Source organism: Parambassis ranga, chromosome 14 (genome assembly GCF_900634625.1).
Source record: "Parambassis ranga chromosome 14, fParRan2.1, whole genome shotgun sequence".
Lineage (NCBI taxonomy): Eukaryota > Metazoa > Chordata > Actinopteri > Ambassidae > Parambassis > Parambassis ranga.
Genome location: NC_041034.1, coordinates 16839439 through 16863790, shown reverse-complemented (window position 1 = coordinate 16863790; position 24352 = coordinate 16839439). Strand labels below are relative to the sequence as shown.

Sequence of the window (24352 nt, the reverse complement as noted above, 5' to 3'; positions counted from 1 at the left end):
AAACTACAAACGCAAAGGACGTTTTAGGAAAGTTGACGTACAGTACGTCAATGCGGTAGTGGTGAACGTTGGAGCTCTCGCTGTAGGTTGACATTAAGGAGGTCTGTGAACAGACCGGTACAGCCGTTTCGAAACGACACCCAGCGGGCCGCAGAGATTTTGGGGGGGAACTCTAGGTCGGTGAAACAAACATGGGGAACGCAGAAAGCGGCTGCGGTGGAGGCAGCGGTGACGAGGAAGACATGGAAACGGAGAGCCCCGGCTTCGCGGAAGACAGTCCGGCCTCTGCGGCCACTGGCGGCGGTGTTGGAGGCGTTGGAGGCTCCGGTTCTGGCAGAAGCGGAAGAGGGTCTAATAACTTATCCGTGCCTACCAGTGGACCACCTAACCCCGGGGTGCTCTTAGAGCAAGTGAAACTAAGAGAAGCTGCTGCTCGTATTAGCGACTCAGGGGTCGCCATTCATGAATCTGTCCTGGCCGGGAACGAGGGTGTCCTGATGCGGTGGCTGGAAGACCGGCTAAACCGAGGAGAGGAGTCTGTTAACGTGGAACAATTTTGTGAGATGTTGGAGAGCAGAGATGCTCCGAGGGATGAGTGTGAAGAGGTAGAAAGCCAAAGGAAAACAAACGTGCCTCACATAAGTGACGTGAAATGTCATGATTTCAAAGTCTTGTTGTTGTCACAGGTGTGAAGGTAGATCCGTTGATAGCTGTTGTCACGCCCATTTATGGCGAGTAATTTGATAGTGAGTCTGTAAGAAGGGCAGAAATGATGTGATGTCATCTTAAGTCTGATATAGTAGTCTTAATGGTGTGCAACGATTCAGGCTATGGAGCTATCATGATGTCTCCTATCCCTGTCAGGTTTATTGTCACTGTGTTTTCAGCTCTGACCATTGTAGCTGAGTACTCTGCTTTGTTGTTTGACATTTGTTGTCTCACTAAAGGTTTTAGATGAATGGTTTAACTAATGAATGTGTACTGTAGTCTGCTTTGTGTGGGTAGGCTTGCACTGCTCCTATGCTTTAAATACCCCATATTACATTGTCTCCTTCAAAGTGCAACCTCCATAAGCACCCAGATGTACAACTACTGTATGTCCTGTTCAAATGAAAAGGCAACTAGACATAAGACTCAACTAAAATATACATTATAAAGAAACATAGTCAATAAGCAGTGAAGCTGGTTGTGTGTCGTTTGCTTGTTTGTTTTTGAGTAATATTCATGGATTTATAGGATTGATCAGTTACCTTGTGTACTGTCCCCTATCTCAGGCCTTTGGACAGTTTGATGCAGAGGGGGATGGAGTGGTGGATGTAGAGAGTATGCTGATTGCACTGAAAAACTCCAATGGAGCTAATCTACAGGGAGAGCTGAGTCATGTGATAAGACAGCTACAGGCCTGCTCCCTAACCCCAGGTATGATGTGTGATTTGTTTACCTGAATGAAAAGTACTAAGCTTATTTGTATAGGCGGCGCCAGCGTCCTGAAAGTCTTTGTGATCATTTTCTTGTATCCACAGGTTTTGTTGACATATTCTCCAAGTCCAAAGACCGATTAGGAGGACATGCTTCCAAGATTCTTAAATTCTTACACAGGAATCGTATCCCCAGCAGTGCCATCCCTTTCCCTATTTTAGAGGGCTACAACAGTATATGCACCATGAGGTCCAGTGTGGTTCAGGACTTCTTGGAATTCCTATTGCAGAAGGAGAAAGGTGAGCACCAGTAGTGCTTATTAAGCAGCCTTCAGCTTTGCAACAGGTTTCATCATCTCTGTTTGTCTCTTTCAGATTTAGATATCCAGTACAGAGCAGAGCTGGACCGTGATCCTGATGTAGACAAGGTCAAGTTGGTCACACAGTGCTACAGCTCGATAGAGGCTTCCTCCAATGTTTCAGACATTTACAAGATGACAAATGGGGAAATTTCATCTTTCTGGCAGTCAGATGGCAGCGCTCGCTCTCACTGGATAAGGTGAACTGTCATATGAAGCTTTGCTGTTAATTTTACAGCAGTTTGATCTTTAGGATGTGGTGATTTTGGGCCATGTGTGTTAATGCCTCTTTCTTCTGCAGGCTGAAAATGAAACCAGGTGTAGTTCTAAGACGTCTGGCCATTGCTGTGGCTTCTAATGACCACAGCTATATGCCTCAGCTGGTCTCAGTTGCTGTTGGGAAAAATCGGCGTTCCCTGCAGGAGATCAGAGACATTCGCATCCCTAGCAATGTCACGGGCTACGTACCTCTCCTGGAGCGTGCCAACATCACACATCCCTGTGAGTCACCATCTGTCAGTCTGTCCACTTATTGGGCTTGTGTGTTCCTTCACCTCTGCTTGTAGAGGAAATTACTTTTCTGCTCTGTCAGATGAAGACAAAGAGCACTGTTAGGTTTTGTAGATAGGTAAGTGGTTTGGGTCCACAAACAAGCCGGTATGAAGAAAAGATTGAATGTATCTAACTCATACGCTACTGTATTCTTTCATCATGTTCATCAAGCCCAATAGGAATATACACCTTGATTAGGAAATGTCAGTGCTCTAGCTCACAAGCTCAGTTGGTGCCATGAGGCAGAACTGACCAAGCCATCGGCTATCTGCAAGATCAGTCAGTTAACAGATGTTGAAATGATGGTGAAGACATCACTATGTATTTTGGAAGTAATTACAGACTAATTCAGTCATTACTTGATCACATTTAAGACATTTTGGTTTTAGTTTCCTGCCTCTGCATCCTTTAATCTTTCCATAGATATGGGTAGAAGTGATCTGTTCACATGTGTCTCCTTCTCAGACATCACATTGTTATGTGATGTATTCCATCAGTCAGCTAAACCACATTATGTCTTCGCCTTGTCCCAGACATCCAAATCAACATTAAGCGATGCCTGAGTGATGGATGTGACACACGGATTCATGGGTTGAAGACGCTGGGCTATCAGATTACCAAGAGTAAAGAGGTGTCTGTTTCGGATGCTTCAGCCATCTGGTACCTGACTCTCCTCACTTCTTTGGTCACTGCATCCATGGAGACAAACACTGCACTGGCTCAGACTGTCCTCCAGAGCACACAGTAAGATTCAGGATTTTGTATGTTGATGATAAAAAAAAATGAAGCCATGTATCAAATATTATAATGTTCTTGCCCACTGTGGGTTCTGAGGTTTCTCTTTGTTGTTTTGCTCTAGGAAAGCCTTACGGCACATGCCACCATTGTCCCTGACGCCCTCATCCTCAGAGTTCCCCAAGTTCTTCTCTCTGAACATCCTGGAGGAGGTGGATGGATTTCTCCTCAGGATAGCAGAGTAAGGACCTGTAGGGATTACATCAGCACACTTGCTCAGGATGCTGACATCATTGCAATGAAAACAGGCTAAAATATTGATTGTGTGGTGATGACACACTATATCTGTTGATTTATTGTGTATTCATCCATACATGTAACTTTTGACCTGTGATTATTTTTTCCTGTTCATGCTGGCTGAACAAGATTCCTAGTCAAAACAGTTTTAAAGGGACTCACCAGAAACAAAATCAACAGCTCAATGTTCGCCTGAAGCTAATCACAGTCACAGTCTTAAGTATGCATGGTAAAATCCTGTACGAAGTATGCAAGGTCATAAAGTAATGGATGCTTTGGGGGGCTACCATTTTTGCAGAATTGCATTCATTTCTTATTGACACCATTAAGGTCACGATCCCCCTTTGTACCATGGTTACTTGGTGACTGGCAATGTAGGTAATCCTAAATTGTGAATGAATCCCACAAACAACTTGGTGTTTGTGTTCTCTGCAGTAGCTGTGTGAGTCCTGATGCCGAATCGACCCTCCTGGCCTTTGCCTTGGCCAGAGGCAGCGTGGCAAAAATACTCCAGGCCCTGTCCTGCATCAGTGATCATTTAGAGACCAATTACAAGGCCTCCTCCCTCATCGTCTCCATGGCCTCCGTCCGACTGCGACTACTCTATCGGAATGGTAACGTGACCAACCCTTACTCACTCTGATTCACATGGAGACATTTGAAACCATAGACATGAAAGAGAAAGTGCTTAGCCTAGAAGGAGCAAATGCATTAGTGGACAATACAGTGGAAAATCACTACTTCTGTTACAAAGCTGCACTTCAGTGTGGTGATCACTGCCCTCCAGTAGAACAATGGAATTGCAGTGATTATGGAAAATGATCAAATAATTAACCATGGCAACAATGCTGACTCATTACAGGGAAGCCCCTCCAACTGCACCTACAGGCCTGTGATGTAAAGAGTAAAGAGGAGAAATCAGGTCCAGAAAACATGCTCACAGAGTCTTCCACTGGAGACGGTACAGCTGAATTCAATAACACTTCATTCTTATGTCAAGAACAGTATGAACAGTTCCTCAAGCGTTACAAAATGCTTATCTCTCCTCAGGTTTTCTCACAGAAAGTGGCAGGAAGAAAGCCAGCGTGATCCTGTCAACGGAGGACCAGAGCTACTTTCAGGTCACTCAGATGAAGATCAAAGTGAGTTTTCTTATGCTTTTAACATTACAATGAGAAACCTGGCATCTAGACAGTGATGGAAAATTACTGTTCACAACACTGACACTGGTGTGTGTTAAAAGGTGCGAAAGGGAGCCATTGGAGCAAAATGTGGCTTGGTGTTTGCATACAAGGATGAAGATCCTTTTGATGCAGAGAAACATTTCAAGAGGTTCAAAAAGTTTGACACATGGGACAGCAAGGACTACAAGGACTTTGTGCAAGACAAGTAAGAATATATATTTTTTTGCGATCATGGTCATTGATGTAGCGATTTATAAATAATAGCACTGAGGTGTGAGAGGGCAAAATGTTCACCATTTTCACAATGTTTCATTCAGCACACTGGCATTTAAGGGAGCCATCCAGTCTACATATACAGTGTTGTTAGTTTGTGTGGGGCATGAATGCCCCTCAGTGGTGTAAGGATCTGCCTCAGTTTTTGTAGTTCATGGCTGACACACCATGCTGTCACCTGACCTGCAGTGTGAAGATTCCAGCACAGTGTGAAGATGAGCCCATTGGCTGGTTTGAGCTGGAGGACGACTGGAATGATGTGGAGATCAAGCTGCAGCAGTGTCGCGTTGCAAAGGTACACAGTACATCAGGTTGCTCTCTCCCCATTATTCATTTGAGTCTCACCATTTAACTTTTGTTAACACAGTGATTTGTTACATACAGGCATGTTGTCAGTCATTCCTCTCCTTTGCTGACATTATCATGTCACTGCACAACTTACTCATGTGATTTCTTTTCTTCACAGTTCCTGATGGTGAAATTCCTGTGCGCCAGGCAGGACTCGGCAGAGCGTCTCGGTGTGCAGTCCCTCAGCTTCAGTGGCTATTTGTCCCCTGGGACTGAGAGGCTTGGAGATCTGGATGACCTAAGTCCAGAAACGGAGAGCTTGGACCGTGAGGCTGTCACTGGCCTTTGTCTGTTAAACAAGACACTATTTTTTATACAGCAACTTACACGAGACATGGTAACTAGTGCCAGTAAAAGTTTTTAAAATTACAGTTATGAAAATATTACCACTGTACTTCGCAATATAAACTGTATAATGTGTGCCAGTATGTTATATATATATATTTGTGTGAAATTGGCTAAATCATACATGACACCTTATTTTACAGAGGACAGAAAAGACCATTCTTAAAAAGGTTTCTAGCATTTTTTCAAAAATGTTCTCATGTTATATAACATATAATATAATCCTTCACTAGGATCCTGCTTTGTAATATAGGAGGTAATATAGGAGGTACTTTTATGTGTTTTTGCCTTCAAACATTTTCAGTTATTTAGGATGATTTGGTTTGCCCTCTTGTGGCCATTGTTAGACACTGCAACATCTCATTTAACTGAATGTGAATGGACACAGCACATGTCTCTGAGAGTATGTTAATAGATTTGATAATTAGTCCTGTGTGTTCATATCTTCAGGATACTTCTCACTTCAAGCAGAAGTATCTTCTGGACTTTGGTGGACTCAGCTTGACGCTCTTCTGGAACTTCTACAGTAAACTCAGGGAGATGTGAGTAGTGTTGTTATCATTGCGGTTTTGTTTATATATCACATCCATCTGTATCAAAGTCTCACCTGTTACTGATTTAATATGTATTCTTTTAGTGAGGGTGACGAGGTGTTGAGGAGCAGAGTTCTGCTCCTCCAGCTGATGCAGAACTGTTTCCCCATGCTGCCGAACCCACTGGAGGCCCCTGGCTCTGAAGAGAGCGGTCGATCAGAGGAAGGTGCTACAGCAGCGGCTTGTCCATCCACATCCAGCAGTGGAGAGCCTCCTAATGACTCTATGAACGCTGTGTATGAGCTCTATACTCACCTTTGCCACAGTAAGAGAGCCTACCACACACTTGATGTAACAGATTTGTCAGTATTAGTGAAAGTCAGTGTATAATATCTGTGATGTTTGTTTTAGTTGTTGATTGTCCAGAGGGTGAGACTTTAGTGGCAAAAGCTTTGCACAAGGAAGCAGTCGCAGCCATTCTTAATGGAGCAGCTGTTTTCTTCCCTGATAAACATGTCAGGCGAGACAAGCTCTTTCACATGATGGTGAGTTTAAAAGCATAATAATAGTCATTATCAGAATACCCCCATTATTCTAATATTATGATTTTTTTGCAGAAAAATATAAGCGAAGAAGATCAACCAGAGTCCATAAAGGTGACGTTTGAATCTCTTTGTAATTACTTCAGGTGAGTATACAGTTAGTATACAGATACAGCACATTTGTCTCATACTGTATACACACTGGATAATTAATGGACATGTTTTACACAGTGACCAGGATCCAAGTGGCCTTCTCCTGCTCCCTCCCAAAGGAGCTCCCTCTGATTTCGACATCAGTCCAATACTGTCAGTCATGGAGACACTACTGTTGGTGGCAACAAGAGAGGTCAGTCAAACTTACCCATACTTACTAATCATTTACCAGCAGTCCACTTCATGTTTGGATGATTCTTCATCTGTGTCCCATGTGTTAGTGTGAGGTGCTGATGGTGGATGGGAGCAGTGGAGCCAGCAGGACTGTGCTGCTGTCCTTGTTCTGGGCTCTGCAGGGAAGCCTGCTCTCCTGGTGCTACCTGCAGCTCAAAGGTGGAGCTTCCACAGCTGTTGCGATGGAGCTGGCCAGAGACATTCTGCTAAAATGTGAGATGCATTAACAGTGTTGCTTATCTTTATAATATTATTTCAGAGTGACTAAATGGTTTATTTCAATAGATGTGCAACAGTTCCTGGGAAGTATAAGAACTGTTCTCAGTGCCCTCCTGGAGACATACACTTGTGCTGAAATCACTGAGAAATTAGGCAGCTCCATCCTCGCCACAGTCTTCAGACAGCTGGTAATATACTCTTTGCTCTCTGATTTTGTTTTAATTGCCTTCACATTCAATTATGCCAAATGTAATATTTGTTTAACTTAAAATGAATTTTGGGCTGCAGATGATTTTCCTCTTGGAGCTGTGCTCCTTGGACATCCCTCACAGTGTGCTGCTGAAGAGCTTCTCCTCTGTGGTTGAGCTTCTCAAAAGTTTGTCAAGTGATACAGGGGACATCTTTTCCAAGGTCCGTCTACTTTGCCAGTAATACAGTAGCACAGCAAACTACCTATTGCAACTGACAGATGTGTTTATTCAACTACAATATTTGTCTTTCATTATAAAATGGAAATATGCAGTGTTTCCTTGTACTCCACCACTGTCTGTAACAAACATTAATTACATGTACCTGTAAGGCGGATCAAGAAAGCTGGCACCAGCCTCAGCAGCCAGTGGTACTGAGGACCTGGAATATGGAGTCCCCTCACAACTATGAGAACAGCCGCCACGAGACGACCATCTTTGCCTGTCCTGGTGCAACCTCGTTTGAGGTGGAGTTTGACGAACGCTGTGAGACGGAGAAGAGGTGACAAATGCAAAAAAATTCAAATGCCCTTTATTTAAAATTCTCAGCAAACATTTTACTGACTCATCCTCTTTATCTCATCATTAATATTCACAGATATGACTATCTAGAATTCACAGATTCTCGAGGTGGGAAGGTCCGCTATGATATGAAGGTTGGAACTGAGAAGTGGCCGAAGGTATGCCATGGAGTACCACTGAAACGTCTCCATTAGGAAAACTTAAATTCTTTACACATGTCTGTTTGCTTCTTTGCTTTTTCAGAAAGTGACATTTGACGCTGGCCCTCAGCTGCAGTTCCTCTTCCACTCTGATAGCAGCAATAATGAGTGGGGTTACAAGTTCACTGTGACAGCCATGGGTCTGCCAGATATCACCATCTCTTGGATGTCAGACCTGCAACTGCTGGTGGCTCGCCTGATGGGACGCCTCGCATCCAGAACCCTGGCACTGAAATCCCCTCATGGTGAGACTGTTGTGCACAAGGCCTGTAATATCAAGTGTCTCTGTGTGTGACCACAATAAGTGAGACATTTCTGTGGCAATGTATTTAAAGTTAAACCTATTTTATTTGTTTTTGAGAGATCATCATTCAGACTTTTGTGTGTGTGTTACTGTTCTAGAAATTCGTAGTGTAAAGGAGCTTCCAGCTGGGAAAATGTCCCATGTTCAAACTTCACCTCTTTGGAAACCCATCCTGCGACACGGGTTGTGTGAAGCAAGGGAGCCAAATCGCACTAGAACATCCACAGATCAGGTAAAGTCCAGTCTGCGTAAAACAAGGGGCATTTACAGGACTGTATCATTTAATCAGCCAGTAACAGCTGGTAAAAATGATTCTATTGTCTTGTTTTTCTGTTATAGACAAATAACTGGACTCTTGATGAGTTGACATGCTTCCTGGAGGACTTTGCCCGTTGGAATCCTTCCCAGGAGCAAACAGACAGCAGGACAGAGCTGATGAGGACCCTTATGCAGTCGTGCAGAAAACAGCCAATGAGGAATGAGATTGCTGCTGGGTTAAAGACAGACCAAGCTGTGAATGCCATTTGGGCAGCCATGATATATCACACACCAGCACTCAACTTGGCCCTGAAGACCTATGGTAATTCTCAGCTGCTCAGTGGCCCTGAATCAAGAGCTATTCTGTGAGCTCTGTTGCTTGACTATATTTATTTTTATATTTTATATTTATATATATATTTGTATCTTTTTGTGAGTAGTTAACCAGGAATGCAAGTCCTGTCTAAGTGAAGAGTTTGTGCAGGTGTATTCACTGGCAGACAGCATCAGAACATGGATGGTAAGGATTTAACTGTTAATTGTCTCACCCCAACCTGACTCCTGAATATGGGACTGAACTATCTACTATTTGGGTCTTTATATCTCATCAGTTGGAAATGAAGCAGAGATACTTAGTTGGCAAAATGAATCTTCCTGAGGAGAAGGAAAATGGTCCGGATGAGGTTACCATGGATACTCTAGGTGAGGTCTCCAGTTAAGGCCACACTCTGTTATTTTTAACAACTGTTTTGTTTTTGCTGAGTTTTGCTTTTTTGTTTCATTCCAGCTGAGATGTGCATTGAGAAGAGCCTCTTACTGTTCCGATTTGTACCCTGTGGAGTCCATTGCAGTGACTCTTCCAAAGTTAAAGAGGGCAGCAGTGCTCCACTCCTCCGCTCCAGTTCGATCTCAGAGGGGGACTTTCAGGCCAGCCCCTCTCTGGGGCCTCAGACTGCAGGGTCTGAGGAGGGCAGTGAGGCCAAGGCAGGACAGAGTCAGTCATCCGCTGCTCAAGTTCTAAACTCCTCTTCTTGTGGGCACAGCATTCGAGGCCACAGGGGCTCCACAGAGAGCCTTTCGACCCAGCCAGCAGAGCCAGCCTCGCCCTCTACCTTCCCTCGTAAAGCACCATTCAGCCGAGCACGCCTACGCCTTCTGTCCTGCCGCTCCATAGAGGAGCCTCGCATGACCCCCTCTGTCAAGGATCGCTACCCAATACTCAAACACATCCTAAACTTTATAAAGGACCAGACTCTCACAACTGCAAGGTGACTGACCAACTTCATTTTTAATGCAAAATTACACGGATTTATGGAAGTCATAGGGGTTATATCATCAAGTTATTCTTCTTGTAGCATCCTGCAAACTCTGTCCCTGAACAAAGCCCAGGCTCTGAGTGTGTGCAAGGTGCTGGAGATGGTTCAGCAGTGCTTGCATTCTCTGGGACAGCCACACCTCTTCCAAGCCCCCTGCATCCTTTTCCTACAGGAGCTGCTAGCATGCCAGAAAGACTTCACCAGGTATACCTGCAGGGAGATTTTTTAACTTTAGTTAAAATCTGTGCAAATGAAAATGTTGATAAATCTGGAATTATGTAAGTAAGGTTTTCTGTCTCTTGTCTTTTTCAGTTATTTCTCTCAATTGTCAGACAGTGGGCAAAAGCTGGGAGAGGAAGTGAGGCGTTCCTACCATCAGCTGGTGCTCACTCTGGTGGACGCAGTGCAGGGCTTTAATCGCCTCAATGAGAAGTAAGCTTCTAGTTACACACCTACTGTTTTTATTTGTAACTACATTGATTGGAAAAAAGCAGTTTCAGCGTGTAACCGTGTATGCATGCTAACCTGATTCTAATCACTTTGCAGAGCTCTGCTACCGGCCCTGTCCTGTGTGCAGACCTGCTTGTTGCACCTCCTTGACATGAACTGGGAGGTACATGACCTTCCTCTCTTCCTGAGCATCAAACTCCCTGACCTCCTCCTCAGCATGTCCCAGGAGAACATCAGTGTTCATGACATTGCCATCAGGTAATTTTAGCCCCCAACTTATAATATAAGGCCCTGCACAGTGGAAATGAAAAGTGACCTTTCAAATGACAAAGCTTTACTTTGATGATGATGGATTATTACTGTGTTTTTAATTCACATTCAGTCAATGGACAGAGGAAGATGAAATCGCAGACTACAAGAAGAACCAGGAGTGGATGGATGAGTGTATGGATGGCATGTTTGAGAAGTGGTATGACAAAATAGATGAAGAGGACTCCATGGAGGACAGGAGAAAGGTGCATAACAATACATAAATGTGTGTTCATTCAGTGTCATTAGCAAATAAGCAAATACATTCAGAAATACACCAGAGTAGCTCTGCAGGTTACATCTGTATTTTCTGTATGTATATATCCACAGATGCACATGTTCATTGCACGCTACTGTGACCTGCTCAATGTTGTGATCTCGTGTGATGGCTGTGAGAGGATGGCACCCTGGCACCGCTACCGATGCCTGCAGTGCATGGATATGGACCTCTGCAAAACCTGCTTCCTGAGTAAGTTTAGATACTACACACAAATACATGAATAGTCACATATAAGGACTATGTAGCCAGTTTGAAGAAATTACACGTGGTTTTTGTGTATTGTGACCAGGTGGTGCCAAACCTGAAGGCCACGAGGATGACCATGAGATGGTGAACATGGAATATGCTTGTGATCACTGCCAGGGGCTCATTGTTGGCAGTAGGATCAACTGCAATGTGTGTGAAGACTTCGACCTCTGCTTCGGTTGTTACAATGCAAAGAAGTATCCCGACAGGTGATGCATTTACAGTTAAATTTGATTTTGTTAAAACACATTGTTTTACATCTGAATGGTCCCCTCATTTGTTTTTTAATATTGTTTATGTCTAGCCATTTACCCACCCATCGCATCACAGTCTACCCCATGGTGACCATACGAATCAGTGATCGCCACCGCCTTATTCAGCCCTACATTCACAACTACTCCTGGCTGCTCTTTGCCGCATTGGCCCTCTACACATCAGAACTAAGCAGTGAGAAACAGATGGAAGGAGAGTATTTGGACAGCAACACTTTGAATCAGGCTTCTGGCCTGCAGACACGCTGTTCACAACTCATCACTGACTGCTTGCTCAAGGGGCAGACTGGCAAAGGTAAGTTCAAAGGAAAAAAAAAGTTTTGGACAGAGCTAGGCTAGCTGTTTCTTTCTTGCTACTAGCACCAGCTTCATATTTACTAAATAAATTATAAAGTTTTAGCCCGTTATTCAAAGTGGTTGTTTTGAAAGAGAAATTTTATCCACCCATGTATTTTTGGGTATAAATTGTGCAGTGAGCCATGTTACCACATGGCTAAAAGGTTTTTCCTGTGTAAACCTTTGTCTCCTGTCTTCCACAAAGGTCTCCGTTCCTCAGCCTTGCTCTCTTTGCTGTCTTCCAATGAGTCTGCCTCTGACAGTGAGCTGTGTCCAGTCTCTCCTGAGTCCTCTCAGGATCTCAGTACAGCCACTGACACCTCCTCACTGCCTGGCAGCACTGCAGCAATCTGCTCGCCATCATCTCCTAGAGACAAGGTGAGGAACAAAACATGTGTATTTATGTCATACAGAGATTTAAAGACATAGGTAGAAATTCATACATGCAAATGTACTTATTATGTATATTATGTAATATTGGGAATGTAAATTCGGCTAGAGTATAGTTATTTAACAGCTTGTATTCTCTCATTACCAGAGCAAACCATCAGGCAAGGAGAAAAAGGTAAAGGAGATCAACTCTCCACCCCTTGCTCCTCCAGAGGGGTCCTTCCCACCAAACACTGGAGATGGGGACAAAAAGAAGCTGGTCACCCAGGACACTTTAGACTCCCCCAGCCTCAGCCAGACTCCTTCTGTGTCCAGTGAAGACCCCCTATCTCCTGTGATTCGACGTAAGTACTGAGAACACCTGAATTTAGCACAAATTTTATTATTAGTTTTACTTCGATTCGCTGTTGGTCACCCTTTTAATTCTTTAATGTTCTCAGCTTCAGAGCCTGGACAAGGAGACAACTCACCACCATCGGATGTTGTCAAGGAGACAGCAGAAAGGTTGCCCCAGGTCCCCCTTCAGGAACATGTGTTTTCAGAGTGTTCCAGAGAGAGGATCTTGGGACTGCTGGCAGCCATGCTACCACCAGCCAAACCAGTAAGTACAATCTAACACAATGGTCATTGTGTAATTTGACAAATAAATTGTTTCATTGTTCAAAGTTGTTATAAAAGTGACACCATCCCCATGCCTGCATAGCAAGATCATTTAAGCCTAGCATGAAGACTAACAATGTGTGTGACTAACACACAAGTATGTTCCTGAAAAGTTCACTTTTCATAATGTTGTATTCTCACTGAGATGCTATCTTTGTATTTATCAATAACATCAGTTTGTCTTGTATTCTCAGGGCATCATCCTGTCTCTGCCCAGTCTGAGCTCCATCCTGCCCCAGCTTTTCAGGGCAGTCATTTCCAATGCTGGATCTCTCAATGAGACCTACCACCTCACACTTGGACTTCTGGGTCAGCTGCTGCTACGTATCTCTCCGTCAGAGGCTGACACTGCTGTCACAGAGGCCCTGGCTGACAAGTATGAGTTGCTGACACAAGGAGAGGCAGTCAGCTCAGACACCCAGGGCTGGAAGACCACCCAGCTGCTTTTCAGCCTTGGGGCTGTCTGTTTAGACAGGTAAGATGACCTCATAAAAATGTAAACAGTTATTGATCCATATTCTTGACGACAGTTGTAAAAAAACAAAAACAAATTCCAAACCTGTTTACTTGGCTCCTGGTTTTTGCATAGTTCTCACAGTCGCATGATTAAAATGAGGAGGCTAAACTTAGTGATTAAGTTCCCATCTTTAATAACTTTATTTAGACTACAAAACAGTGTGTGGTAATCGATTGATCTTTTGCTGTGTTGTGCAGTCGTATTGGTTTGGACTGGGCTTGCACAGTGGCAGACATTTTACACGGTCTTAATGCTTGCCCCGAGTGGAACACGGTTATTGCTGCCTTCACTGACCACTGCATCCAGCAGCTACCACAAACTCTGAAACGTACCAACCTCTTCACCCTCCTGGTGCTGGTGGGATTTCCTGAGGTAAGTGATATAGTCTTCAGGCATGTGCATTGCTAAGGTGTAACTGACTGAAAGCTTGACTGTGATTCCTGACACTATAAACTCAGCTGTGACTCCGTTGTGTCTGTCAGGTACTGTGCGTGGGCACGCAGACTGTGTTTATCGACAATGCCAACGAACAGCACAACATGATCCTGCTCAAACACTTCACAGAAAAGAACCATGCTGCAGTGGTGGATGTTAAGACACGCAAGAGAAAAACAGGTCAGTGCAGTGTTAGCACATGAACAGAGTTGCTAGTGCTGAGAAATAAACATGGAATTAAACAGTTTTTCCTCTCTTTCACAGTAAAAGACTACCAACTTATTCAGTCTCAGGATTCCACCACAGCTGGCCTCCCCGGGCAGTCAGAAGGCCAGGGCTGCCCAGAGACACTGCTCAGTCGCTACTTGAGCAATTTCACCTCCATCATCAGCCACCTACTGCAAACAAGCCAGGACAATGGCACTCCTGATGCTGTGGAGGCTTCCTGGGTCCTGTCCTTGGCTCTTAAGGGTCTATACAACACACTTAAGGTATTGACTGTGACCGAATATCTACAAGCCCCTGTCCCTTTGCTCTCATAAAGCTCACTACTAACTCTTTTTTAATACCCCATGGCTTCATGTAAGTTTTGGGTGTGTCTTCCTGGTGGGAGTTTTCTCATTCCTTGTTGTTCTTCTGTGTAGAAGCATGGAGTGGAGCAAGCTCAGGAAGCCATCCAGCAGTCTGGGCTGACCCAGCTGCTGGTGAGGAAGTGCAGCAAAGGCACTGGCTTCAGTAAGCTCTGGCTGTTGCGAGATCTAGAGATTCTCTCCATCATGCTCTACTCTTCAAAGAGGGAGATCCATTCGATGGCCCAGGACTCTGAGCGAGACCAAAGAGAGCACGATAAGGAGCATGACTCGGACCATTCCAGTTGTTGTGCTGATGACTCTGAAGTAAACAGGCCTGACCCCTTAGAGGGTCTTGATGAGGAGACAAAGATTTGCTTCCAGGTCAGGAGGAAGACTACCTATACTATATGCAGGAACATATGATGTGACTCAGTCATCTAAAGTCTCTGTTTTCTTCAAATCAGATCACCCACGATGCCTTAAACGCTCCTCTGCCCATCCTGCGAGCTATGTATGAGCTGCAGATGAAGAGGACAGACTCCTTCTTCCTGGATGTACAGAAGAGGTCAGATCTTTGTTTTCTAGTTGCTCCAAAAGTTATATTTTACATTCTAATCAGAACACTTTCTTATATTCTGTCCTTTTGTGTCCTTTTCAGATTTGATGGAGAAGAGATAAAAACAGATGAGACAATCCGTACACTGGCTCAGAAGTGGCAGCCTACAAGGCGGCTTCGGTCTGAGGAGAGGAATACCAAGGCTGTGGATACTGACATGATTGTGGTGTCTTGCATGGTAATTTGTTAAAAATGTCTTTAGAAATAGTATTTTTTTGTTTTACCACCAACATTATGCAACTTAAAAATGTCCAGAAAGTCCATTTTGAGATTTTGTCTGTATTCTTATCCTCAGTCTAAACCCAGTCACTGTGAAAAGGCCACAGAGGAAATCAACGTAGTGGCCCAGAAGCTCATCACTAATTCAGAGAGCGACTTGCAGCTCAGCTATGCCAAACAGAGACGCACCAAAAGCTCAGCGCTGTTGCACAAAGAACTGGATGTGCGCAGCAATCGGGCAGTTCGTCAATACTTGGTGAAGGTTAACCAGGCTATCGCCACGCTGTACGCACGCCACGTGCTGGCCTCATTGCTGGCCGACTGGCCTGCAGAGGCAGCACTGAGCGAAGAGGCGCTGGAACTGAATGGAGCCTCACACATGGCTTATATCCTGGACATGCTGATGCAGCTGGAGGAAAGGCCGCTCTGGGAGAAGGTGAGATGAATGTGGAGTGTGTTGTGATCTCACTACAACTTCTTCAAAATGTTGAATGAACATATATTAAAGGAGGTTTGTACTCTAATGTTATTGTGACATTTCATTAATAAACAGATTCTACAGAGGGTGCTGAAGGGTTGCAGCCAGAGTATGCTGTGCAGTCTGTCTCTCACTGCCTGCCAGTTCATGGAGGAGCCAGGTATGGCTGTACTGGTCAAAGAGTCTAAACACCCATATGATAACAACACTAACTTTGAGGTGGGTAAATGTTTTTTATTTATTTATTTTGCTCCCTTTTCTCTTAGACAGTTCCGATCCATTTTGTTGTGTCCGTCTACTTTCTCTAGGACAAGGTGCACATCCCTGGAGCCATATACCTGTCTGTGAAGTTTGACTCCCGCTGCTACACAGAGGAAGGCTGTGATGAGCTCATCATGTCAAGCAGCAGTGATTTCCTCCAGGATGTTCACAATTTCAGTGGGTCTCCTCAAAAATGGTCAGATTTTGAGATTCCTGGTGAGAACAGTTCACTCAAAGTGTATATATATATATATATATATATATATATATATATATGTGCCTTTTTTTAATAGGTAGCTGTTAGTATGAATGAACTAAGTCCGTCTTCTGACTTGTTTTTCTTCTCAGGTGATACTCTGTACTACAGATTTATGTCAGACATGAGCAACACCGAGTGGGGCTATAAGTTCACGGTTACTGGAGGCCACAGGGGACGTTTCCAGACAGGTACTTCACATTGGAGCAGATACACACTCCTTTTAGTTTTGTTTAAACTTGACTGCAATAAAACTACAATTGGAAGTTTAGACTGGATTTCATCCTCTGTGCTTTTTTTATGTTTCAGGTTTTGAGATACTGAAGCAAATGTTAGCAGATGACCAAGTGCTGAGTCAACTGCCATTGTCTGACATCTGGGAATGGCAGGTGGGCGTTGCCTGTCGCCAGACTGGAAACCAGCGACTCAAAGCCATTCACTTGTTGCTCCGCCTGCTGCAGTGTCAGTCACAGACGTAAGTCCAGCCTTGCTCACATAGTTCAGGTTCCCATGCTTTTCAGCATATTTAATGGTCCTATCAGTAAATTTATATCAGCAGTATATCCTGCTCACGGGGTTGCAAAGTAAACACCTGCACACAAAGTTTGCATGCACAGCTTCATATATGTTCTGGTAATCACCATGGAAATGAGGTAAAGTATGTGTTTAGGAATTTGTAAATGAGCAGAGTGACTCGGGCGTCGCCTTTGACAAACATATTATAAGAAGTTGGTGTTTGCACAGACAGCAGAAGCATTAAGATGTCCTTCAGCAACTCAAAATGTATTCACTTTTCACAAAGTGCTGCATTTGGCTACTCATCTCAACTTCTTTGTCTTACTATGTGTTTGTTTTGTTTGTGCTGCAGAGCCTGTGAGCTGATGCTGCTGCGACCTCTATGGCAGCTCTTTATGACAATGGAGAACAGCCTGAGCCAGGATCCCACCAGTATCACTGTGCTGCTGCCTCTTCACAGAGCCCTCACTGAGCTCTTCTTCATTGCAGAGGCCCGTGCCATTGTGAGTAATGCAGAAACACACACATAAATGGCCCTGTCCGGTGTTGTGTAGCCATTATTGTTAAAGCCAGAGGTGTGGCTAGGTTGACATTTTAGCTGTTTGTGTAGTCCTGTTGAGTTATTCTGCCATGATGACAGGTTTATTGACTCTGTAGGTTAAATATAGAGGAGATTCAACAATGCTGTTATAGGGACTGTTTTCAGTCGTCCTTTTTTGAGACAACCTATCCATGTTTTTATTTTCAGTATGAGGCAATTTCAGTGTAATGGTGAGAAAAGAGTACACTCAACATTTCATTCCTCCCTTCTTGTCTTTCCTTCTCTCTCTCTCTCTCTCTCTGTTTATATCTGTCTCTCTGTAAGATGAGCATGTTTTTCCCTCAACCCACCTGTTCTGTTGCTGGGCTCGGGGCCAAAGCCCGGCCATGCCATCTGCTAGACAGCACAGTGCCACACAGGCTCTCTGCAGACTGCCTGGGAGAGGAAGAGACGCTATCCATTTTGTGATGCGTATGCACACTCTCTCTCTCTCAGTTGTCCTGAATTATTAATTAAGAGAAGTCTCAAGGATTATGAACAAGCCATTGGCCAGGAGTTTCCCATCTGTAAATGCATTTTAACCCATCCCAAGAAAAAACTCTAGCTCCTTTATGTTTCTGATCTGGTCGGCAAGGCATGCAGTTTCCAATCTGACAATAAAATTTCATCAGCTGACTCAACACAGAATAGATTCTCTGCTCCTATCTGAACCTGCCTGATGTTATTGCGTGTGTGAGAGAGAAGTTCAGATAGAGCAGCACATGTCAGCAAACACCAGGGGGCAGTAGCAGTACTCAGTAAGCTTGCTCGGGATGCCCCTTCATGTTCTCTGCAGTGTTGTCGTAACAACGACAGACACATGATGGTGTGTGACACAGCTTCCATCCAGCAGAGCATCATCACATAGATTTGTCCTTAACGCGACACAAATCTGTGTATCATCTCCAGTGTCGCTTTGAAACTGTATCGCTAAGTGACTTTTTTCTCTTCAGTGTTGTGTACAAAAGCACACACTGCAGTGGTGTATAAAAACATTAACCCTTCAGATCTCACAGCATTTCCAGATCAGAATAAAATAACTTTTGGTTAAAAAGACACTTCTGTTGCAGCTGTCGCTGTCACACATGGAAATATTACATTTTGTCATTTTGTTGTAGTCAGTTGAATTCTTTGTATGCCTGTGAATTTCCTATTTAACTATTCAAACAGTCCTGCTGTCCTAAAGAGTAAATGTTGAAAAACCTACATCACTGTTAAGGATCTGTGATCTCCCTCCAGCTCTACCCACAGCCATTTGTCACCATACTGCTAAACAATAAGAATTTGTGTGGATTTCATGTAATGTTGACATATGAGGTTAACTTCAGTGATGACATAAAGCAGAGTTCAAATGCGTCATGTTGACACTATTGCAAAATCGTGGGAAGCTAATAAGCAGCTAGATGTTTCATGGACTCCTCTGTGGCCTTATTAGGTCTGAGCCTGGACCGGCTTATTCAAAAGCTTTTTTTAGTGGCTGAAGCTGCTCACGTTTCAGCATAAGTCCACTGTTTTTGTATGCACGTGGAGTTCATAGCCAGGTCCACTGAGATTCAATGAACTCTCTTCCACAGGAAGTAAAAGTTATATTTAGGAATCAAAAGAGTATGTCATGCACTACCGACTGTACAAATTGTCCTAGGATGTTCCCCCAGCATAAACATTTGGGGTGCCGTGAGTTGATTGGTAGAGCAGTGGTCTGGATTGTGTCTCTAGTGCTGTAAAAGCTCCATTTGGCCAGTCTCAGCCCATTTAGTCTCTGTGTAGTCTTATCTGAATTGCCCAAGTCTCTTTGCTTATGTAACCTGAGGTACTTCTCTCCTATTGGGCTGTAGATGAAGCACTCTTTAGTTTGTTTATAATTTTGAGTAACTTTTCCAACATTCCACAGTTCAATTTGATGCTGAGATGGAGATGAAGAGCGCTCAGGGAACCAGGCCTCATTTATAACTGAATGAATCTCTTATGTAACTTCTTACAGTAGTGTGTCTTGGGAAGTTCCTTCTCATGACAGCTATCTGGCCTGTGAGGTCACCTATGTTTCTTTGCAAGCTAAATGTCACTAATTGCCAATGTCTGTTGTTTTTTCCAGGCACAAGGCATTCTCCAGGAGTACTTGTTAGCCATGACCACGGACGAGCAGCTCCTTAATCACACTGCAATGGTAAGGCTTTTGCAAACTATTGACATCTTTTTGACGTGAAGGTCTTTCCATCAGTCATCTTTGGATTCCAGTTGTGAATTTGTTGCCTGATGTGGATAATAGCATCTCAGAGAAGGTGCCCGTGCACCCTGAAGTGTTATGTAACTCTTTTTCTTAACCACGCAGTCCTGCTGATTGAACGGTCTTCAGTCGCTGTGAGTCAGCTCACGGCTGGAGTCTCTTTTGCTGGTGAATCCGAGAGCTGTTGACACCTAGCAGATCCCTCAGCACCCCCCTCCTCTTGTTTTGAATGTGTGTGGGCTGCACTAGGGACTAATGTATTTGGTAATTACAGTCCATTAGCATTTGTGGCAGAGCGAGCCACAGCGTCCTCGGCACCCCGTAATACAGCAGAGGAGCCTGAAGGCAGTTAAGAGGAGCAGAGGATGTGGGGTGGTGGAAAAGAAAACATTGTAGGTGGTTCTGTTGAGCAGTTACCTAATACCTGTCAGCTTGAAAACAGAACCATAGGTGACTTGGCAGTTGGCACAGTAGTCATAACTATTATGATAACAATGATGTGAAGTCTAAGGCCGAATTGGCTGAAGTTCCTGTTGAAAAAGCTGGGAAAGCTCCAAAGCAAAACGGTTTTACTTTCTGGGACAAGCTTTGGGCTTCTTAGTAATACTGAGGTTTCAGTGTTCAGAGCTATTGTGCTCAGTGATCTTTATTTATCCTATAGTTAAATTAACACAGAGAAAAGAGCAAGATGCCCGTTCTGTCAAATCAGCATGCTTTCCTGTGTGGGGCAGGGAGAAGGACACGTTATTATTGGACAGTATATTATTTTGTACAAGAATAATGAAAAATGTCAGACAGTCCCCAAAAGCATCAACATGAATATATACATTGAGCCTACACTGTTAGGGCTTTTAAAGGAAAGAGAGTTTTGCATTAACAATCAGTACTGTAATGTGAAAAGGAGAGTTAGTTAACCCTAAAACTCCCCTCAAGCTTGGTGTTATGTGTTGACAACAGCCAGAGGTATTCAGTTTTTACATGTAGAGTTAAATTTGGTCGATTGCTTTGTGTATTTAATTAAGATTTAGATCTAACATGCTCTGGTTGGTTGTCTCTGTATCAGCAGTTTTACAGAAAAACACACACAGCTAAACAACAATACAAACCAATGAAGGACTTAACAAACACTTCATTATTACATAAGTTGATGTGTTTCTTCTGTATTATTTCTCACTGAGTATTCTTCAGAATTTCATTCACATACTAATAGACTTTCTTTATCGTACAGGCTCTGAAGAACATCGCCGCCATCAGCCTGGCTATCAATTACTCCAATAAATCTACCAAGCTGCTCAACGTGTCCCCTTAAGAAGTCCCTGGAGGAGGAAAAAAGTAGAGCATCCTGAAGGGGACACGTCCTGACTCAGCTGGTTCCCTCTGAAGGAGGAGCAGAGAGTTGAGGGAGGAAAGGCTCCCTAACCACCCAGAGCATTTCTTCTAACAGGACGCCCCCTCCCTGTTTCTCTCTCTCTCTCTCCCTCCACACTGGTAACTCTGCAGCACTGTGGACATGAGCTGTGGAGGGGGGGAACTCACAGTGCACTTTTCACACTTACTCACAATCCTTTTGCCTTAGGTGAATCCAGTATATCAGCATGTGCATTCACTCAAACAAGAACTATTTGGGGTCTGTGTTTTTTTTAAACTTGAAGATACCATGCTAAAGGACATGATGTGTGCCAAATTTGCAACTTTCAAGGGGAAGTATATTGGATTTTTTTTCTGCCTTTTTCCTCCCAAACAGCAGCCACTCTGGTTACATAGCTGATCGTGGTGAAAGCAGGTCACCTTGGTGACTGCATGTCTCAGTGGACATGTAGAGCATCCTAAAAATACTGTCCCGAACTGCGGCGTCTCATTAGTCACCACCGAGAGAAAGTAATGACCTACAACAGTAGCTTCTTCTACTCCTTGCCTCCTATGCTTCCTTTCTTCCTCTTCTATTTACCCCTTTACTGTTCCAGAAGCAGAAGTAGATGATGGTACTCTTAGGGCTCTTGTTGAAAGGTAGGGTCAGTAAGTCAGCATGGATATCTTTAACAAACCTACTGCAGAACTGCTGAGCAGGGCAACAGTGATGCTCACAATAGCACAGGATTGGAGAAAATCGAACCTTAGGAAAAAAACTGTGAGAATATATTTACAATGCATTCCTCCATGTTATTCTATCACTTTAGTTAATGAATGAAAGATCATTATGATGTCAAATGATGAATAACAGCAAAAAAAGTCACTAATCTCTTGAAGGCCTTCAGTTTTATCCTCAGATTATCATTTTTTTGTAAGATTTAACAGTTTCTGATTTATTTTCACAGCAGTGAAAGAAAAGTTGGATGTTTGTCCCCATAAACTGTGTACGGTAACGAATGTGGAATAACACAGCTTCACGTTATTATAAAGTGTAAAATACACACATAATCACACTCACTAGTAACACAAGCAAAAATAGGTCTCATACTGAATTACCTCAGCTTTTGTAATTACACAGGTGTGACGCTTCCTTAGATGTTAAAAAGTGACTTCCAATCATCACACTAACCCCACACCTCATTAAGGCTGCAGACACATCCAACACATGCTTTCACCTTCAAAGAACACATCCAGTTTTATATGTTGGATCAATCAGTTTGGAGGAGAGTGAGCAATCCCTACTGTAAACATTTTGAAAGAAGATTCTTTTAGTTGTAGGAATTCATTGTAGTTTTATACCAAAGAAACCAAACATTGTGAGCCATGAAACATCTCTAACACAGCTCCTGAAAGAATTCATTCTCTTCTTCACATATCTAATGGCCACCCTGTGAAAAAGCTGGAGCAGAGGAAAACCTTCAGACATTGTTCATTTTATTTTTTATTTTTTTATTATTATTATTTTTTTTTACCTTTTATTTCTGACGTGGTCCCGACAGGATAGCTCGGTGATTTTGTTTACACAAACATCAGCTGCATGGCCTCCATTTGGCTTCTACGACGCCTCACCTATCTACAATGTGCCTATGGTTAAAAATGAAGCAATCATAATTTAACTCACATTAGCAGAAATGTTATTAATTATATTTTAAAAGAGAAATATATTGTTTAATTTGAAGTTTTTTGTAACTTTTTACTTTTAACGTTGGTTTCTTTTCACAAGGATGCTTGAGGCTGACTAATTTGAATGTACATATGTGTTAATATTACTTGCACAGGAGAAAGACTTTGATATTGATTTGATCTTTATTGGGAACTAACAGATCTACACTTTGACTCTGATTTTGTATGCATGGCAGATTGAAGGTATAACAAAAACAGCTTGGGTTGAAATATGATCAATTTCTAATAAAACATAGAAATGACTTAAAATGACCTTTGCTGTCATTTTCCTTTATGTGCAGGTTCAACAGCAGGTTTTATGTGCTGCAGCAAATAATAGAATTGATAACACAGTCGGCATTGATTAGAGCCCACACACACACACACACACACACCCAGAGCGAGCGTGTACAGAGCTGCATCCACCACCATCAATAGTTCTTTCATGCTGCTTCTAACCTCTGAGAAAACAAACACATTTCTTCTTCTTCTCTCTTTTAGTCAGCCAAACAGCTCCATTGTGTGAACTAAAAAAAAGGAGTACATTTCTTTGCTGTTTATTGGTTGAGCAGAGCAGTGATGTGTGTGTCTGTTTATTCAGTGTCTTCCTCAAAGGTCCTCTCAGCCCCTGGTCAGCCTGCCTGCCTGCCTGCCTCCTACCATCCCTCCCCTGCCTGTAATCTGGAGTCTCGGGGACAGCGCTGATGATGGGAGTGATGATCACTGGGGCGATAATGACATCAAATGGAGGAAATATTCAATAAGGCTCCAAGATGATTCAGTGCCCCTCTGCGCCACCAAAGCCCCCACACTGGAGTGAGTCAGCTTTCCTTCCTCCCCCCCCTCCTCCTCCTCACCCTGCTCCTCTCCCTCCGCACTGTTCCCAGTGCTCTCATTTACTCAAGGTGACAAGAAGCAGCAGTGAAGTAAAAAAGAAAAAGGTAAGTCACCATGATATGAATATGCCCCAGTACAGCTGGTTCATAATGTGTTACAGTTTCAACTGAATATGGGAACAACATACTTTTCTGCCTCGTTCTCTTTCTAAAGAACAGTTATGCCCAGATTTCTATAACACACTGATCAAAGGGACATTTTACAGCCATTCAAAGACATGGTGTGAGGATACACATGGGTTATCTACAAGTTCATATACTAGCCCGCAGTGTACTATTGGCCTTTTTCAGTGGAACTGTACTGCATGTACATTTAAAGTAGATCATAAAATTTCATCAAACGTGTGATCAACGTAAATCCAAATTATTATCCCATGGAGGTCTGGATTTGGAAGCATACTCAAAATAAAAGTGGAAAATCACATTACAGGCTGATCCAACCTGAGTGGAAGTTCCTCAAGACAAGTCAGAATGAGGCTCAGTAGTGTGTGTGGCCTCCACTTGCCTGTATGACCTCCCTACAACGCCTGGGCATGTTTCTGATGAGGCGGTGGATGTTGTCCTGAGGGATCTCCTCCCAGACCTGGATTAAAGCATCAGTCAACTCCTGGACAGTCTGTGGTGCAATGGAAGGAGACATGATGTTGATCACTGCCTCTCATTTCCACCTGTTGTCTGTTCCATTTGCACAACAGCAGCTGGAACTGATTCACAGTCAGTGTTGATC

At 43.4% G+C, this 24352-nt stretch overlaps 1 protein-coding gene across 1 annotated transcript; it reads left to right on the top strand.

Moving 5' to 3' along the window:
* The first annotated feature begins 64 nt into the window (after window positions 1–64).
* On the top strand, window positions 65–23002 carry zzef1 (zinc finger, ZZ-type with EF hand domain 1). Its single transcript, XM_028420906.1, has 54 exons — window positions 65–605; window positions 1275–1419; window positions 1524–1718; window positions 1794–1977; window positions 2079–2278; window positions 2863–3073; window positions 3189–3305; window positions 3797–3975; window positions 4224–4322; window positions 4412–4503; window positions 4605–4750; window positions 5008–5113; window positions 5285–5503; window positions 5962–6053; window positions 6149–6369; window positions 6456–6589; window positions 6662–6732; window positions 6818–6932; window positions 7021–7186; window positions 7259–7380; window positions 7481–7603; window positions 7773–7942; window positions 8039–8120; window positions 8206–8407; window positions 8565–8698; window positions 8806–9046; window positions 9165–9244; window positions 9336–9426; window positions 9512–9992; window positions 10080–10244; window positions 10353–10472; window positions 10587–10748; window positions 10873–11005; window positions 11130–11268; window positions 11369–11534; window positions 11630–11892; window positions 12139–12311; window positions 12472–12667; window positions 12764–12924; window positions 13178–13458; window positions 13698–13872; window positions 13983–14115; window positions 14200–14426; window positions 14580–14888; window positions 14972–15072; window positions 15166–15301; window positions 15419–15778; window positions 15896–16039; window positions 16129–16297; window positions 16430–16528; window positions 16647–16812; window positions 17206–17356; window positions 19526–19597; window positions 20886–23002. Exons 1-54 carry the CDS (start codon window positions 192–194, stop codon window positions 20964–20966), a joined length of 9114 nt encoding a protein of 3037 aa, XP_028276707.1. The 5' UTR covers window positions 65–191; the 3' UTR covers window positions 20967–23002.
* Window positions 23003–24352: the final 1350 nt, after the last annotated feature.

Bases quoted from the DNA above. Each gene is read 5' to 3' on its own strand.
- zzef1 (XM_028420906.1), top strand. From the start codon at position 192: ATGGGGAACGCAGAAAGCGGCTGCGGTGGAGGCAGCGGTGACGAGGAA. The intron at 6,733-6,817 runs GTGAGTATACAG...TGTTTTACACAG, and splicing joins TCTCTTTGTAATTACTTCAG to TGACCAGGATCCAAGTGGCC. The intron at 13,873-13,982 runs GTAAGTGATATA...TGTGTCTGTCAG, and splicing joins TGCTGGTGGGATTTCCTGAG to GTACTGTGCGTGGGCACGCA.